Genomic DNA, 17,401 nt, shown 5'->3' on the forward strand with positions numbered 1-17,401 from the left:
ATGCTAGGATTAAGCATTTGAATAGGGTTGCCTTTGATAAATCAATTATTTCAGTGAACAATATTAACTAAGAGATGAATCTCAATTCAAGTGCCTTCCATTGCGCAACTTCCGTTGCCAACCTGAAGTGCCCAACCCATGCCGCAAAAACCTGGCTTCACTTATCCAACACTTAGTTGCAAATGAAATTCTTATGATTGTTATTCCACATTGTTGGATATTTGTTCATTGATTACGAACACACACACACACACAGACACAAACACTATGTCGCACAATCATGATGTTAATGCCGAGGCTGTTGTTGCTATTTTGGTTTGCTGCCGTTTTGGTTTTGTTGCTACCTTAGCATTAAACATGGACTGCAGGCAGCGACGTCTTAGCATTGGAATGCGGTCGAACCCGTAGCTAGCCAAGATTTTTGCTGGCTGCCTTAGTCATTGTTTTTGTTATTATTACACAGTGGAAAATCTTAATTTTAGAATCAATAGCATGGCAATTAAATCGTGACAAAAGAGAAGAGATAGTCCCAATAAAATAGTCGGTTCTTTGTGATAGGGATTACTTTATTGTTTTCATATCATTGCTAGTCGGTATTTCGCTCAGTGTATGGCATGTTGCCCCAAAAGCTCGACGGAACGAGAGGGCTGGTGCGTACGTGTTGGCCTTATGAAGCGGCAAGCTGAATGAAAATGTCTGACGGAGTGTCAGCCTCCCTCCAGCCATTTCGTCTCGAAAAACAAGTTCCTCTATTGACTCTGTTAATTCGTGAGCACTTGCCGGGCCAGTTGGCATCGCACAGATACGTTACTGGGCCAGGCCCAAACTTCATTTCCAACTCCAACTCCAACTCCAAATCCACTTCCAGTTAACAAATCCAAATCCGATTGACTCACTTAAGCCACAACTGCATGAATCAATTGGAATCGAATCAAATCAAATCAAATTGCGACAACTTCTCTCTCTTTCTGCCGTCGTTGTTTTATTTTCATGTGATGTTTCTGTTGTTTTGGGCATAAATATTTATGTCTGTGTGTGTGCTAAAGGCATTTGCCGCAAATCAGGTGAAAGTTTTACCTGAGAAAAGGCAAAGACAAAACAAAAACAACAACAACAGCATAACATTTTTTCCCACTTTTCTGTTTCGGTCTTGCCGCATCTGCTTAATATTCTTTTGGCCAACCTATATACTTCGGGGCTTTTTGGGCGTTCGCATTTCATATTTTACGATATTGCTTTTTTTGGAAATTTCTTAATGAACTTGAATGTTTGATGCTTCTTTCGCTGCCGTTCCCTGTTTTCTTATTTTTATTTTTTGGAAACGATCATAATTTTAAACGCATTCTGGCATATTAATTGCTTTTAATAGGATCTTGTTGGGGTTGGTTTCGATTGTCTAATTGTGAATGCGCGTCATGTTTGAGCATTTGGATTTGATTTAATATTGAACGGCTTCTGGTTTAGATTTTTATCATAAGTACGAAAGAACCAAATACTTTTAGCTGCGTGAACTCATAAAATATAATAAATAAATCACTGCATACTAGCTGACCTTGCTCTCACTGCCTTAAGTTGGTTTTGAGAATTTTCCATTCCAATTCATATTTATTTATTTTGAAGCCTCTAAACTTTATCTCACTGCATTGATGATTATTGAAATCTGTGGTTAATTCCATTTGGGATGTCCCTTCACTGCAGCTTCCAATTCGTGAATTTCTGACGAGTTTTATTTAATAAGTTTGCTTCCCTCGGATCTTTTGCAACGATGCAAACGTTGCTACTGTCATTGTTACCGCTTCACGATTTAGTTGCTTTTTCCTTCGCCGTTGCATTTCATTGCACCCCGGTTTCGGTTGGCAAACATTTCCACAGAGACAAAAAATATATATATATGTATATATATATATGCACATAGATGCGAAGAAGCGAAAAATCTGTACTTTCATTAATAAAGCGGCCTTCGCGTCATTGACTGCAAACAGTCACCATTGCTCACGATCAAAATCCCCATCAAAATCACACCCATGGGCTTTGGATTTAAGTCTGATAAGCAACAATTTTATAATGCAAAAGAGTGAGGAATTTTTATAGAAAGGCGCCGTAATTAAACGAATTTTTTCCCCAGCGCCTTAATTTTCTGTTGTGTGTTGACAGAGAAAAATTGTAAATTGTAGTTAACAAATTCCCATTTCGTATATTTATTGCAGCAATGAATCAACCGGTTTGAAGACCACATCCATTCCGCACCACTCCCATCAGTGAGTTCCAAAGATTGTCAGCACTATAGAGGAAGCGCCGGAGAGGAAGATCGGGAAAGTATCGTTGCCACACTGACCTGACCGCAGGATAGTGAGTCCAGAGCAGAGAACGCTAACTCAGCGGAGCCATGGACTGGGCCGAGGGTGATCTGGTCTGGTTCGATCCGGGCATGGGACATCCCATTCCCGGCGAGATCCAGGAGGTGCACCGCGCTGCCCAGGTGATCGTTGTGCAGGCGCTCATCAAAGGCAAGGTGAGTACACAAAACTAGCAGCTATAAATTAAAATGCTATCAATTAGTTGTTGCTACTTAAACCATAGAAGCATTTCTCCCAGTGCATTTTCGCACCCTTCGTAAAAAAGGTGCGAGTTTGCACCAACGTCTCGTTTTTGGTTCGGTTTCCGTAGCTTACTATTTGAATTTTCAATTTGTTTTCGGTTTCGCCGTGGCCCATGAATGCTTTTCACTATTTTCACCCGACATGAACTGTTTGCCCGACTGTTTATATTTATTTATTTCGGTTTTCACGAGCTGCCCTCGAGTGTTTAGCAGGTTGGGCTGCCTTTTGGGGTCTCGGAATTTATGGAATGTGCTCGCTTGGATTTATGTGCTGATTTGCTGGGCATGGGCAACCATGGAGCAAACAAAATACAAACGGTGTGCTGGCCAACGATGCCCAGTTGGATTTCTTTTTCGGCCATCGGCACGCGTGCCTACTGTACAGTGTACACTGTACCGCCACCTGTGCAATGCACCTAATTGCACCTGCCAGCGGCAGCGTTTCCTTTTTCCTTCCTGCCACTCGCTGCAATTATGAGATGTGGACCGTGTGCTGAGCTGCTGAGCTGCTGAGCTGGCGGTATCAAGATTGAGAACTCACGGCAATTAGTCTCGAGTCGTCGACTGACAGCACAGTGGAGCAAAATTTAGAATTACATTGCTTTAAAATATAAAATCAAACTGAGATACTGAGATACATACTGTTATACTGCATAGCAACACAATTTCTTTAAAGGGTGTGCCAATGTGCTCGACTATTGGGTTTCTTCGCGTTAAAAGTGAAAATCAAAACTTGATGTTAACATTTGTGGGCACTCTTTATTCGTAGATAAACATTTGGCAAATGTCCGATTTCACTGCATAAAAATGCGCTTATTTTGCAGCACCCAAATGTTTATTTTGTAATTTTAAATACATTTTAGGTATAAAGAAAGCAAATGGGCACTCAAAGAGCATTCCGCGTGTTTTATTTTGCAAATATCAGGTGCACCTTACAAAAATAGCTTTACGGAAACCAAGCTTCCTCTGTGGTTATACCCGTTACTCGCAGATTAAAAGGGTATACTTGATTCGTTGAAAAGTATGTAACAGGCAGAAGGAAGCGTTTCTGACTATACAAAGTATATATAATCTTGATAAGGATCAATAGACGAGTCGATCTGGCCATGAACGTCGAGATCTCAGGAACTATAAAAGCTATAAGGTACATTCACACTAGCTGAGTAACGGGTATCTGATAGTCGGGGAACTCGACTATAGCATTCTCTCTTGTTTTGCTATCCTCTTTCTTAGCAAATATAATAATTTTTTGCGCTTTGCACAGTGCTTGTAATTTTTGGTCTAGCGGTATCAGAATCAGAAAAACCTGCCACATGTGATTCGTATCCTGTTGCACAAGAGAACCAGTTGGTTGCACATGTGTTGCACTGGGATCGGTCTTTGGGACCATGAGAATCCGCTTCTGGAGGCGTAATCGTGGATGTAGATCAATTATCGGCTATTTTGTTGCCTGAAACAATACAAAATGCTATTCCTTCTACAGTTTCTTGGATCTGTGAGATTTTTTTCTCAGATTGCAGTTAAGCGAGTTCTAAAATAAATTAAATTCTGATTAAATGCTTGCATTTGAGTAGACGTCTTATTCAGTATCATGTAATATTCCTTTTTCATTGGTTAAGTCATCATAATAGTTGTGCTAATGTTCGGCTATAAAGTTACCATTAACTTTAGTCTGAAAGCTGTAGAGATAGGAACCCACTTATTATATTATGTGTTAAATGATAAAGTCCCAAGCATGAATTCTTCTTAGGAATGAACAGCTAAGCTTGTGTATGTTTTTTAAAGCATACTTTTAGTTATCATTTGAAAAACAATTGCGCGCCATTCCCACAATCAATTGACACACATAATTTGGTGCTGTCATTGATACGGATACCCATTGATATGAATGGGGAAGTTGCCGAGGCGAATGCATTCTCAGCGATCCAAAAAAGATATTTCACGGCATTGTTTTGACCAACTATCAGATGACAACATCCCCTGCCCCACACGAAGCTGCTAAAGACTGAAGCTCGAAGACTGAAGATTCGAAGACTGAAGATTCGATGACTCGAAGACTGAAGACGTGCCCAAGAACCCATCAAGCCATCGAACTTGAACTGGTTGGGCCGCTCTTCGCTTTGGGGAGAAAGTCCCCCACACACTGGCCGCCTAATTGAATGGCGATCGAAAGACTGCATCAATATCAATGCGATCGGGTGTCTTCTTTCTTTCTTTCTCTCCTTCTTTGCTTTTCTTCTCCTCCATCTCCTCCTCTCGCCACTTGCGTATTATTATTTTTTTGTGGCGTTCTGGTGGCCCACACTACTAAGTAGTCGGTAGCTAACAGGAGTGTCATCTGGTCTGGCCGGGTTCGAAGTGATCCGGTCTACTATAGCCATACTACAACCCATACCCATACCCATACCCATACCGAAACCCCCATCTTCCATCGTTTTGAAAGAACGTGTTTGGATGCAGCGAAAACCGTTTTAGAAACGTTTGGGGAAATTGTGGCAATGAAGCCGCCAGATTCCGATTCCTTTCAGTTGCATTCGAGACCTCGGCCACAAACGTCTTTTGTGATACTAGTTCTTGATCTCTTGATCTCGCTGCGGATTCGGGTTTGGGCCCATTATTTGGCCCAGAAACGTTGTCGCTTTGGGATTAGTGGGAGTTGAGACTTATAGCGGGGCTCGTCAATAGATGCGCATCGTACGGTTCCATTTGGAGCCGTGGCAACGCGGCGGCGGAGGATCGGTGACTCCCAGTCCTGCCCAGTCGCCCTCTCTGGCACTCCTCTCGCCGCACGTCCTGCGTCGTCAGCGTCCCGCCAGTCTCGAGGATTTCGAGGATCTTCCAAATCTGTCTGCCAAACATCCGGCTCTGCCCGCCAGTCGCCTGCGACGCCTTAAGTGTCGATATCCGCAAGTGGTCAAGCGACTGTCCACGCTCTGCAGCGATGTGATAGCACGCCATGTGAGAGATGTGTTCCATAGAGTTCCTTTAGAAGATTTCCCCTAAGATCCCCGCTAATATAAGGCTTATTGTGCTTGACCTCCTTCTAAATTCATTTCATTTATTACAGCCACAAACATTCGCCCTGCAACCAGGAGAGGGCAGCCTGCGCGCTCGCCAGGATCTGGGCAGCAGCGGCGTGGAGGACATGACCCTGCTGGACGATCTGCACGAGGCGTCGCTGCTGTGGAATCTTCGTCTGCGTTACGACAAGGGTCTGATCTACACATTCGCCGGCAGTATCCTGATCGCGGTGAATCCGTACAAGATGTTCCCAGATGCCTATGGCTTGGAGGTGGCCAAGCAGTATGCCGGCCGCCCACTGGGATCCCTGCCGCCGCATCTGTTTGCCATCGGAGCGGCAGCACATGCGGCATTACCATCGCCCCAGGTGGTGGTCATCTCCGGTGAGAGTGGCTCCGGCAAAACGGAGTCCACCAAATTGGTGATGCAGTACCTGGCGGCCGTGGTGCCCGGCGGTGGATCCGCCTCAGCAGTCATCACCGAGCAGATCCTGGAGGCTGCTCCGCTGCTTGAGGCCTTTGGCAATGCCCGCACCGCCCGCAACGACAATAGTTCCCGGTTTGGAAAGTATCTGGAGGTGTACTTCAAGAGTGGCGCCATCGTGGGCGCCAAGATTACGCAGTACCTGCTGGAGAAGTCGCGTATCGTGACACAGGCGCCGGGCGAACGGAACTACCATGTGTTCTACGAACTCCTTGGCGGACTATCCGAAACGGAGCGATCCAAGTACGGTCTGCTGGAGGCGGACAAGTACTTCTATCTGAACCAGGGCGCCACCGACTGCGCCAGTGGTCGAGTGGACTGGGAGTCACTTCAAGGAGCCATGCAGGTTCTTGGAGTCTCCGAGGGCGAACGAGAGGGCATCGTCCGTGTCCTGGCGGCAGTTCTTCATCTGGGAAACGTCTACTTCCATCGCCGGCAATTGAGACACGGCCAGGAAGGCGTGGAGGTCGGTTCCGATGCAGAGATCAAGTGGGCCGCCCACCTGCTGCACATTAGCGCGGACGGACTGCATCGGGCATTGACCAGTCGCACCACCGAAGCTCGAGCGGAACGACTGCACACGCCACTTGGCATTGACCAGGCATTGGATGCTCGAGATGCCTTTGCTAAGGCTCTCTATGCGGGACTCTTCAATTGGCTGGTCTCGCGGATCAATTCGATTGTACAGAAGGGCGGAACTCATGATGCCCATCGCATCAGCATCCTGGACATCTTTGGGTTCGAGGATTTGGCGGAGAACAGCTTCGAGCAGCTGTGCATCAACTATGCGAACGAGAACCTGCAGCTGTACTTCAATAAGCATGTCTTCAAGCTGGAGCAGGCGGAGTATGCCCGCGAGCGTCTGGAGTGGACTCCGCTGGCCTGGGACGACAATCTGCCGGTGATCCATCTACTGGCCAAGAAGCCGGTGGGCATTTGCCATCTGCTGGACGACGAGTCCAATTTCCCGCGTGCCACTGATCTGAGTTTCCTGGAGAAGTGCCACTACAATCATGCGCTGAGCGAGCTATACGCTCGTCCGCGGATCGGTGCCCAGGAGTTTGGAGTGACCCACTATGCGGGTCAGGTGTGGTACTGCGTGGACGGCTTCTTGGACAAGAATCGCGATGCGCTGAGGGGTGATGTCCTGGAGCTATTGGCCTCCAGCCGGCTGCCCTTGGTGGGTGAGTTGACCAAGCAGCTTCGTGCTCAGAGAGACGCCGGAAAAACTCTGCCAAAGGGCAGCAATGGAAGATTTGTCACGATGAAGCCGCGTACACCAACGGTAGCAGCCAGATTTGCGGACTCACTGCAGCAGTTGCTCCAATCGATGGGCAGGTGTCATCCATGGTTCGTGCGTTGCATCAAGCCGAATCAGGAGAAGCACGCCCTCCGCATGGATATGCCGTGTGTGCTGCAACAACTTCGATACTTGGGCATGCTGGACACCATCCAGATCCGGCAGCGAGGCTATCCGGTGCGCTTGCGCTTTCAGCACTTTGTGGAGCGTTATCGTCACCTGCTGCCATCGCCTCTGGCCAGAGGTACACCCTACCGCGAACTGTGCCGAGCTCTGCTGGAGGCCATGCCGCGAACTGGTGTGGAAGGTCCGGATTATCAATTGGGAGCTACGCGGGTTTTCCTGCGCGAGGCACTGCATCGGGCTCTGGAAAGTGGACGAACCGAGCGTCTGCGCCGAGCGGCTGTCAGTGTCCAGCGGCATGTGCGTGGTATGCTTGTCCGCCGGCAACTGGCGCGTCGTCAGGCGGCCGCCACCCGTCTCCAAGCCCGTTGGCGCGGTCAGAGGGCACAGCAACGCTACGAGCGTCTCCGCAAGGGAGCCCTCACTGCCCAGCGATTGTGGCGCGGACGCCAGGCTAGGAGGAGGGTCCAACAACTGCGATCCGATCACCGACGCAGGCAGGAGGCCAGGGAGGCAGCTCAGAGAGCTCGCGAGGCACGGGAGGCCAAGCAGGCCGTGCTGGAGAGAAGTCAACTCAGCTACCTGGACATACCAGCCGAATTGGCATTTATCTACTCCAAACTGCAGGGCTGGTCACCGCCGCACGGTGATCGCCATCTGGTCAAGGTACTGGGCACAGTTCCCGGTCCACCATCGTCGGCAGTTCAGCTACCCGAGGACCTTGGTCAGTTCTCGTTTGGAAAATTCAGCAGCGTGTACTGCAATGGCTTAAGATTGCAGCCGCGGAGGGAACCCATCACTGCTCCCTTGCTAACCAGAGCTGCTTCGAGGGATCAGGACTTCCAGGATGCATTGGCCGTGTTCAAGCTTATCCTTCGCTGGAGTAACGATAAAGCACTGGAAGGTGCCAAGGAAAAGCTATTGGCCGACTATATTGTGCACAAGGCTTTGAGCTCCAGAGGATTGCGGGATGAGATTCTCGTGCAGTTGTGCAACCAAGTTCATGGCCTGCCGCCCAATTCCGGAGAGGCAACTCGACTGTGGCAACTTCTGGGACAGTGTCTGTGCTGCTTCCAGCCCAGTGCTGCCTTCAGCAAGTATCTGATGAGATTTGTGGACGATGAGGCTCCAGAGTCGCTGCGTCCACTTCTGCTGCGACAGCTGCTCCGCCAGCAGGGCGGTGGAACGTCGAGCGGCGCAGTGGGCGCTGGCGCCTGTCGGAGCTTCGTGCCCGCCTGGCTGGAGTGGCGTGCCTGGACCAGAGGATGTGACATGGCACTACCGCTTACTCTGCCGGACGAGGCCAGTCAAACGGTGGCCGTCGATTCGTGGACCAGTTGCGAGGAGGCCGCAGCTTTAGCTGTTTCATCTTTGGGCGTGGCCAGTCGTGGATGGACCCTGGTGCTGGACGACGGGCAACAGCTCACCGATAGCTGTGGACTGGACTACGTGATGGATTTGATTGCGGAGAAAGAGCTGTGCCCCGCATTTCCTGCTCCCAGAAGCGATCTATTGCGTTCTGGCGCCAAGTTTGCAAGAACCACTCTGCCGGATGCTGTTAAACGTCCAGCGGTTCCGCCACCAGCTCCACCCACTTCCAGTGGCAAAGAGGATGTGCCGCGGGAGCGAAGAAGCAGCCGGGAGCTGCTCTCCAGAAGTTCGGCGCTCAATGAACGCTATTTCGAACGTGAACCGAGTCCAGGACCGGGTCAGGGATCGAGTCCGGGTCAGGCGAAGTCGCGTTCCAAGTCACTGGATGATCTGCTTGCCGGGGATATTGTTCCCGTGCCAACGGATTGCGATTCCCAGGAGCCGTTGCACACACTGGGTCTCTCGGAGAGTCGCCTGAACGATCGCTATCACTCGGCGGAGCGGCTGGCTCCAGTCGGCAAGGACACGGGTCCTCGTTACCAAAAGTCCCAGCATGCAGGACGCCGATCCCATGCTGCCTCCCATGGCTCGCACTCCAGTAAATATGCGGACAAGGCCGAGTACGCCACCAGGTCCTCGGCCATGTCCGATACGAGTGAGGCACCATCCTTGGCTTCCCATGTGAGGAGGGTAAGGGTCCCATCGCAGGCATCAGATGTGGATCAGTTCCTGGACGATCTGTTTAGTCCAGTGCTGGATGGTTCCTTGGATGAGCTGTCTGATGCCAGATCCCTGGCAGCGAGTATCCGAGGAGGCAGCTATGAGCTAGAAAATGAAGCGGAATCGGAGATCGATGACTTGGATGACTACATCAACGATATATTCCAACCGATACCACTGGTCCAGAACTTGGAGAAGCTGGCCAGCAAGGATCAGTTGGCGGCTATCATCAAGGGTGGAGGAGCGGCCAGTAAACCCGAGGAGAGGGATGAGGAATCGGAAATCGAGGATCTAGATGACTACATTAATGAGCTCTTTGAACCTATTCCAGTGGCCGACGGAATAGACAAACTGACCAGCAAGGAGCACTTAGCTGTTAGCATCCGTGGAGGCGGCAGCACGGACAGTAATGGAGCCGATCCGCTGCTCCACCAGCTGATGCAGCTGCCCGGCGAGACGGAGTCAGGTCCAGCACTGTATCAGCAGCAGGTGCAGCGCGCTTTCCTGCAGTCTGCAATGGCCCAGAACCTGCAGATCCAGCAGCAACTTCTCGCCCAGAATCAAGCTCTGCAGACGCTGCTTAGTCAGCAGGCGGCAGCGGCGGCGGCCAATAACTCTACCTCGCCGCCACCAGCTCCTCCTATCCTGAGTAGCCTTTCCATCTCGCCACCGCCACCGCAATCCCCAATGCGCATGAAGGCCACCCGGAGTAGTTTGGTGGTGATGGAGTCATTGCAACCACCGCCACCACCTCCACCGCCGCCAATGCCGCCGCCGCTGGAGTGCAAGGATCCCTCGGAGACGCGCCACTTCCTGGATCCCTACGGCAGGGCCAAGACCGTGCGGATCGGCAAGTGGCGCTGGCCACCGCCCCAGGATGAGCCGCAGTTCCAAACCGAGGAAGATTTCTTTGCTTTCAAGATGCGCCAGCACCAGCGAAAGACTACGCCACAGGCTCAGCATCATCAGATGACCAGCAATGGAGGTATGATGGAGTCGGGCCCTGGAGCACGTGGTGCCTCGGCCACGGCCATCGAGTGGGAGGAGTTCGAGATCGAGAGTCCCACACCGCCGCCCATGAGTGGTCAGCTAATGAGGAGCAGCATCCGACTGGAGACGACCACGACGACAACCACATCGGCGGTGAATAACAGGGACAGAGACCGCGAAACCCAGGATGCGGGACAACCGATGCAGAGTGTGGTCACCACCAAGCTGGCCAAGAAGAGCTTCGAGATCGGAGCGGATCGTCCGCCGCCGGGCAGTGTGGGTAAGCTCAAGCTTAGTTCCGAGATGCGTCAGCGGTTGGAGCAAGTAACTGCTGGCCATTCGGTGAGATCAACCGTTTCCACCAAGTCGGAGCAAAGAGCTCCGGCGAAACTGGAGGACACACGGAAGCTTATGTTGCAGCAACAGCTGGGTGGACTCTTTGCCAGCGTGTCTGGTGGAAATTCCGGCCCTGGTGGAGTAGTCGATTCTCATGCAACGGTGCGCACACAGATCGAGAGGATGGAGGGCAAACTATCGCCACCACCAGCTCCGCCTTCAGGCGGCTGGCCTGGAGTGCTGCTGCCACCGGCTCCAAGTGTGCCGGCTCCGCCGCCACCCATCAGACCGCCCAGCATGGCGCCGCCTGCTCCGCCGCCAGCTCCGCAAAGTCCGCCGACGGCTAGGAGTCCGGAACCGGAGCCCGACTATCGCACCTCGAATAGTCAGGTGGTTAAAGAGCATGTGCCCGCCTTTATTCAGCGCCAGGAGCGCGACACATTCGGTGCAGTGCGTCAGCAGCAGATGATCAGCAGTCACCACCTGCATCTGGAGGACCACTCAGCCTCCTCCTCGCCGGCGGTGGCCGCCTGGGAGCAGGCGGAACGGGAAAGATCCCGCAGCCGAAGCAGGAGTCGCGATCGTGAGGATTACTCGGAGTCGGTGTGGGATCGGGCGGAAGTGGAGGGACCCGCCTCCGGAAGTGGTAGTGAAAAGGAACGAGAGAAACGGGAGCGTGAACGCGAGCGTCTCTATGAGATTCGCCAAGTGGAAAGGGAGCGGGAAAGCCATAAGGTCTACCAGCCGGCGCCGCCGCGTGTGATCCAGGCTAGCATGGACACCACCGGTGGACATCGCAGGGAGGACCGCACCGGCGGATTGGCCACCTTCCGCACCCATATGGCCCAGAAGTACGAGCACGAGCGGAAGCGCAAGAGCTCGGCCAGCTCCGGAATGCGCGAGGAGCTGGACTCGATGCACATGACCACGCCGCCGCCCGTTATTGTGCCGGCTCCGGTGCCACCGCCTTCGTCGACCAGCCCGGGATTGGGTGTGGTCTCTGGCGTTCTGATGGGATCGGGATCCGGGGGCAGCACAGCATGCCTGACCTACAACCGGGTGCCGTGGAAGTTGCGCGTGCGCAAGGAGGTCTTCCAGCCCCACGAACCCATCGGTCCACCGGTGGCGCTGGACTTGCTCTTTGCCCAGGTGCTGGGCGACGTTTTCGGGGTGACTCCCTGCCTGCGGATTACGCCGCAGGAGAAGAGCTCCGCCCTGAACATGCTGCACGGGCATGGCGTGAGTGTGGACACGCTCTCCAATCGAAACGGATCGGGAGCCGGCGGCGGAGGAAATGGAGGACAGGTGCGTGCCCTGGTCAAGCGGCATCTGGTGGACATGGCTCGCGATTGGCCGCTGTATTTCGCTCGACTGTTCGCCGTACAAGGAGCGCCGCTCTATCCGGATGTTAGCATCATGGGCGTCTCGCACAGTGGACTCTACCTGGCTCGTCGGGATGCCGACTACCTGATCGTGGTGCAGGCCATCTCCTTTGGCGAAATCCAGAGTGCAGTCACCCTGCCGCGTCCTGCTGCACTGCAGCTAAATCTGAGGAATGGAAAGCACCTGGCACTCCATGCAGCCCGCGCCGCCGCCATCCAGTCGATGGTCACCACTTTTGTCCAGGAGTTCCGCAAGGTGAGTGCGATTTATTTGACAAATGTTTTAGGAAATATTTTATTACTGATAATTATTTAATCTTATACATCTGTAAGTTTATTTTTAGTTTATATTATTATTATTTTTTTTGCCAACCAAAAGTATGCTATAAATATTTCTTAAGCATTCAAAGCTCACCAGACAAGCTTGTATTTTTGAAAGTTAAATAGCAGGAATTATATTTGCTGATATAATTGCCTTTTAAATCGGAGGTATCTGAAATATGTTTCAATATCACATAAATATATATTTTACACATATTTAAGTTCTATTTTATTTGCTAATTAATTTCAAAAAAATGTTGACATTGATATTTATTTATAAATCACAAAAATAACGTCTTGCACCAATTGCAATTTTTGGCATAGCAATTATTTTGTATACCAATCGTTTTGCTTGCCACTTTACTTCACGTAAATACAAAAATAATTGCATTAATTGCGTGAATAATTGCTGGCATCGGTCATTATAACGTGGACTTAATGAAACTGCTAATGTTTTTACGGCCACAAGATAATAATATGGCAGCTGGGCAATTTCAAAGTGTTATTTTCATATCGCGCAGACAAAAGCTGTAATATCACCTCAAGCATAAAATCGATTGACTTTGCTGATCAGTATCAGTATGATATTTTACCTTTAAATGTTATAGTTTATTGGGTATCCACATCAAATAGTGATAAGGATTGTTAGCTACAATTATTGGTGGTGATATCGTTTTTAGCCAAGTTATGAAGAAAACCCCTTTTGTAAATATCAGATTTTTGGCAATGTTTTTATTTTGATTTTTTTGGTAAAAATGATTCACTATTTCTTCAATTGCAACAAAAATAGTTGTCCAAAAGAGGAATGTCATTACTTGTTGAATTCGTAACAAAATTCCCCATCGAACAGTATTCTCACCTTGAAACTTTTATTTTTGACCATTTTTTGCAAATTTTAATGATGGTACCCCTTATCAAAAATGCGAAAATTTGTTAAAATTTTTATTTTTGGGAACCATAAAAATAGTGATAGGGATAGTTAGCTATGTTTATTAGCAGCACAGAACAGTCTTTATTTTAGCTGTACCACCTTTTTAAGCCAAGTTATGGAGAAAACCCCGTTTGTAAATATTCACATTTTGGCAATATTATTTGGTTTTTTTTTTGCTAAAAAATAATCAGTATTTTCTCAATAGCAATAAAAATAGTTGTTCAAAAGTGGAATGTCATACCTCGTTGAATTCGTAACAAAATTCCCCATCGAACTGTATTCTCACCTTGAAACTTTTATTTTTTACCATTTTTTGCAAATTTTGATGATGGTACCCCTTATCAAAAATGCGAAAATTTGTCAAAATTTTTATTTTTGGGAATCATAAAAACAGTGATAGGGATAGTTAGCTATGTTTATTAGCAGCACAAAACAGTCTTTATTTTAGCTGTGCCACTTTTTTAAGCCAAGTTATGGAGAAAACCCCGTTTGTAAAAATTCGAATTTTGGCAATATTATTATTTTGTTTTTTTTGGGTAAAAAATAATCAGTATTTTCTCAATAGCAATAAAAATAGTTGTCCAAAAGTGGAATGTCATACCCTGTTGAATTCGTAACAAAATTCCCTATCGATCTGTATTCCAAGTTGGAAATCAAAATTTTGTGCTATTTTTTGCAAATTTTGATGATGGTACCCCTTATCAAAAATGCGAAAATATGTCAAAATTTTTATTTTTGGGAATCATAAAAACAGTGATAGGGATAGTTAGCTATGTTTATTAGCAGCACAAAACAGTCTTTATTTTAGCTGTGCCACTTTTTTAAGCCAAGTTATGGAGAAAACCCCGTTTGTAAAAATTCGAATTTTGGCAATATTATTATTTTGTTTTTTTGGGTAAAAAATAATCAGTATTTTCTCAATAGCAATAAAAATAGTTGTTCAAAAGTGGAATGTCATACCTCGTTGAATTCGTAACAAAATTCCCCATCGAACTGTATTCTCACCTTGAAACTTTTATTTTTTACCATTTTTTGCAAATTTTGATGATGGTACCCCTTATCAAAAATGCGAAAATTTGTTAAAATTTTTATTTTTGGGAACCATAAAAATAGTGATAGGGATAGTTAGCTATGTTTATTAGCAGCACAGATCAGTCTTTATTTTAGCTGTACCACCTTTTTAAGCCAAGTTATGGAGAAAACCCCGTTTGTAAATATTCAAATTTTGGCAATATTATTTGGTTTTTTTTTTGCTAAAAAATAATCAGTATTTTCTCAATAGCAATAAAAATAGTTGTTCAAAAGTGGAATGTCATACCTCGTTGAATTCGTAACAAAATTCCCCATCGAACTGTATTCTCACCTTGAAACTTTTATTTTTTACCATTTTTTGCAAATTTTGATGATGGTACCCCTTATCAAAAATGCGAAAATTTGTCAAAATTTTTATTTTTGGGAATCATAAAAACAGTGATAGGGATAGTTAGCTATGTTTATTAGCAGCACAAAACAGTCTTTATTTTAGCTGTGCCACCTTTTTAAGCCAAGTTGTGGAGAAAACCCCGTTTGTAAAAATTCGAATTTTGGCAATATTATTTTGTTTTATTAGCTAAAATAATAATTAAATAATAATAATTAAATAATCAGTATTTTCTCAATATCAATAAAAATACTTGTGCAAATGTTGAACATCATAATACATCTTTGAAATCGTAACAAAATTCGCAATCCACCTGTATTCAAACTGGGAAACATTTAATTATCTTAGTTTTCGCAAATCTCCCGTTTCACATTACAAATATTTTGTTTTTTCATTTGGCAAGCAGTTTACGAAGCTTGTTGTGCAAGTAGATATTGTAGAAATTTCAAAATATTATAATATATTATTATAATATATTATATTATAATAACGTCTAATGAAGTCTAGATGCTTAACAGCAGGTATTGTTGTCATTGGTCCCCTGCCGATCTTTGCCAGCTAATTTGATTGGTTCATCTGGTGGGTCTTCAGTGTCCTCCTCCGCTTCCTGCCCAGCTGGCAACCGATTTGGGGTGCAAAGCACAAGACGATTGTATATGCCAACTGACAACGTGCTGAATACGTCATTTACATTCGCGCCACTCTTGGCGGAAACCTCATGAAAGCCGATTGCCCGAAGATTGGCATAGTTGAACCCCTGCTCCAAGCGCACCTGGCGATTATCCAGATCATCACATTTGTTGCCCACCAGCAGGACGTTCACCGTCTTCGGACACATGCGGTGTATCTCCTCCAGCCAGCCATCGATGCTTCGGAAACTTTTGGACGACGTTATGTCGTAGACGAGCAATATGCCAGTGGCACCGCGATAATAGGACGGCAGCAGCGACTTGAAGCGCTCGTCGCCGGCGGTGTCCCAGATCTGCAGCATCACCATCCGACCGGTCACCTCCACGCTGCGCACCCTGAAATCTATGCCCACCGTGCACACGTATTTTTCGGTGAATCGGTCATCCGAGAAACGCATCAGCAGGCAGGACTTGCCCACGCCGCAGTCACCCAGGACGAGTATCTTGAACAAATAGTCGTAGTTTCTCATCGTCAATTCGGTTTGGTTTAATATGTACAACGATTCGACTGAAGTGACAATTGTAGCTTAGCTTGTTCTGGGCTTCTGATATTTTTTCTGGGAAAGAATGTTTCAACAAAATGTTTTAAAGTAAAAAAAACTTTAGGGGTAGTTAGCTATGTTTATTAGCACCCAAAAACAGTCTTCATTTTGGCGGTGATATAATTTTAAGCCAAGTTATGGAGAAAACCCCGTTTGTAAATATTCAAATTTTAGCAATATTATTATTTTGTTTTTTTGGGTAAAAAATAATCAGTATTTTCTCAATAGCAATAAAAATAGTTGTCCAAAAGTGGAATGTTATACCTCGTTGAATTCGTAACAAAATTCCCCATCGAACTGTATTCCAAGTTGGAAATCAACATTTTTTGCTATTTTTTGCAAATTTTAATGATGGTACCCCTTATCAAAATTGCAAAAATTTGTAAAAATTTTATTTTTGTGAATCATAAAAATAAGGATAGGGATAGTTAGCTCTATTGATTAGCTGCTCAAAATAGTCTTCCATTTTGCTCTGCGACGTTTTTTAGTCAAGCTGTGATGAAAACTCCGCTCGTAAATGTCGCATTTTGGCAATACCCTTTATTTTCCGTCCAAAAATATTCAGTCTTAGTCGGTTTAGTCAGTGTATCCTTGGTCTTGTGTCTTTGCTATAGAAACATTGATATATTAGAGGCCTGTTTCTTGGAAGCTACCTGTCTTGATTTTCTTTTCGGCGCCTTGAAGCTCAGTGGGTCTCAGTGGCTCCAGCGAGATTCCAGCGCCATATAAGCACCATCTGCGCATGGTTGATATTCATAGTTGGCGCACGTCCATCACTCGAATGGAGCTTCAGGTGTAGTGCTTACTTTTCTTTTCTCTTTTTGCTTGACACTTGCAACGGGTATGCACTTTTCGCCAATCAAAGTTGAAGGAGTTGTTGGTAAAGAGTTTTCCAATTTCATTATAAATATTTGATGAAATCATTAATTACGCTTATCAGCGAAACGTTTATTCAAAGTGAAATTTGTGTACATTTTTATTATTTAAAAAACAAGTATATAAATTAAAAGCCCATTTAGTTATTCTAAAATGCAAAAAATGGTAAGTTAGTTTGCATAGTTAGGAACTAAACTTTCTTTAATCATACTTCCCCAGGGTATTTCCGCTACGCGTTGTGCATTCAGATTTTGTTTGATCAACAAAATGTTTTCCATTTTCCCCCACATTTCTCCC

At 46.8% G+C, this 17,401-nt stretch overlaps 2 protein-coding genes across 2 annotated transcripts in view; one reads left to right on the top strand and one right to left on the bottom strand.

Moving 5' to 3' along the window:
• LOC117148790 (unconventional myosin-XV) overlaps positions 1-17,401 on the top strand; it is a 33,132-nt gene that overhangs the window by 5,507 nt on the left and 10,224 nt on the right. Inside the window, exons 2-3 of the mRNA XM_033316400.1 lie at positions 2,208-2,512; positions 5,667-12,581. Of these exons, the coding sequence (XP_033172291.1) occupies positions 2,387-2,512; positions 5,667-12,581 (7,041 nt within the window). The 5' untranslated portion in view covers positions 2,208-2,386. The remainder of the gene's footprint in view (positions 1-2,207; positions 2,513-5,666; positions 12,582-17,401) is intronic.
• LOC117148792 (ras-related protein RIC1-like) lies at positions 15,425-16,225 on the bottom strand. Its single transcript, XM_033316404.1, has one exon. The coding sequence runs from the start codon at positions 16,154-16,156 to the stop codon at positions 15,509-15,511; it is 648 nt and encodes a 215-aa protein (XP_033172295.1). The 5' UTR covers positions 16,157-16,225; the 3' UTR covers positions 15,425-15,508.

Source organism: Drosophila mauritiana, chromosome X (assembly GCF_004382145.1).
Source record: "Drosophila mauritiana strain mau12 chromosome X, ASM438214v1, whole genome shotgun sequence".
Classification (NCBI taxonomy): Eukaryota; Metazoa; Arthropoda; class Insecta; order Diptera; family Drosophilidae; genus Drosophila; species Drosophila mauritiana.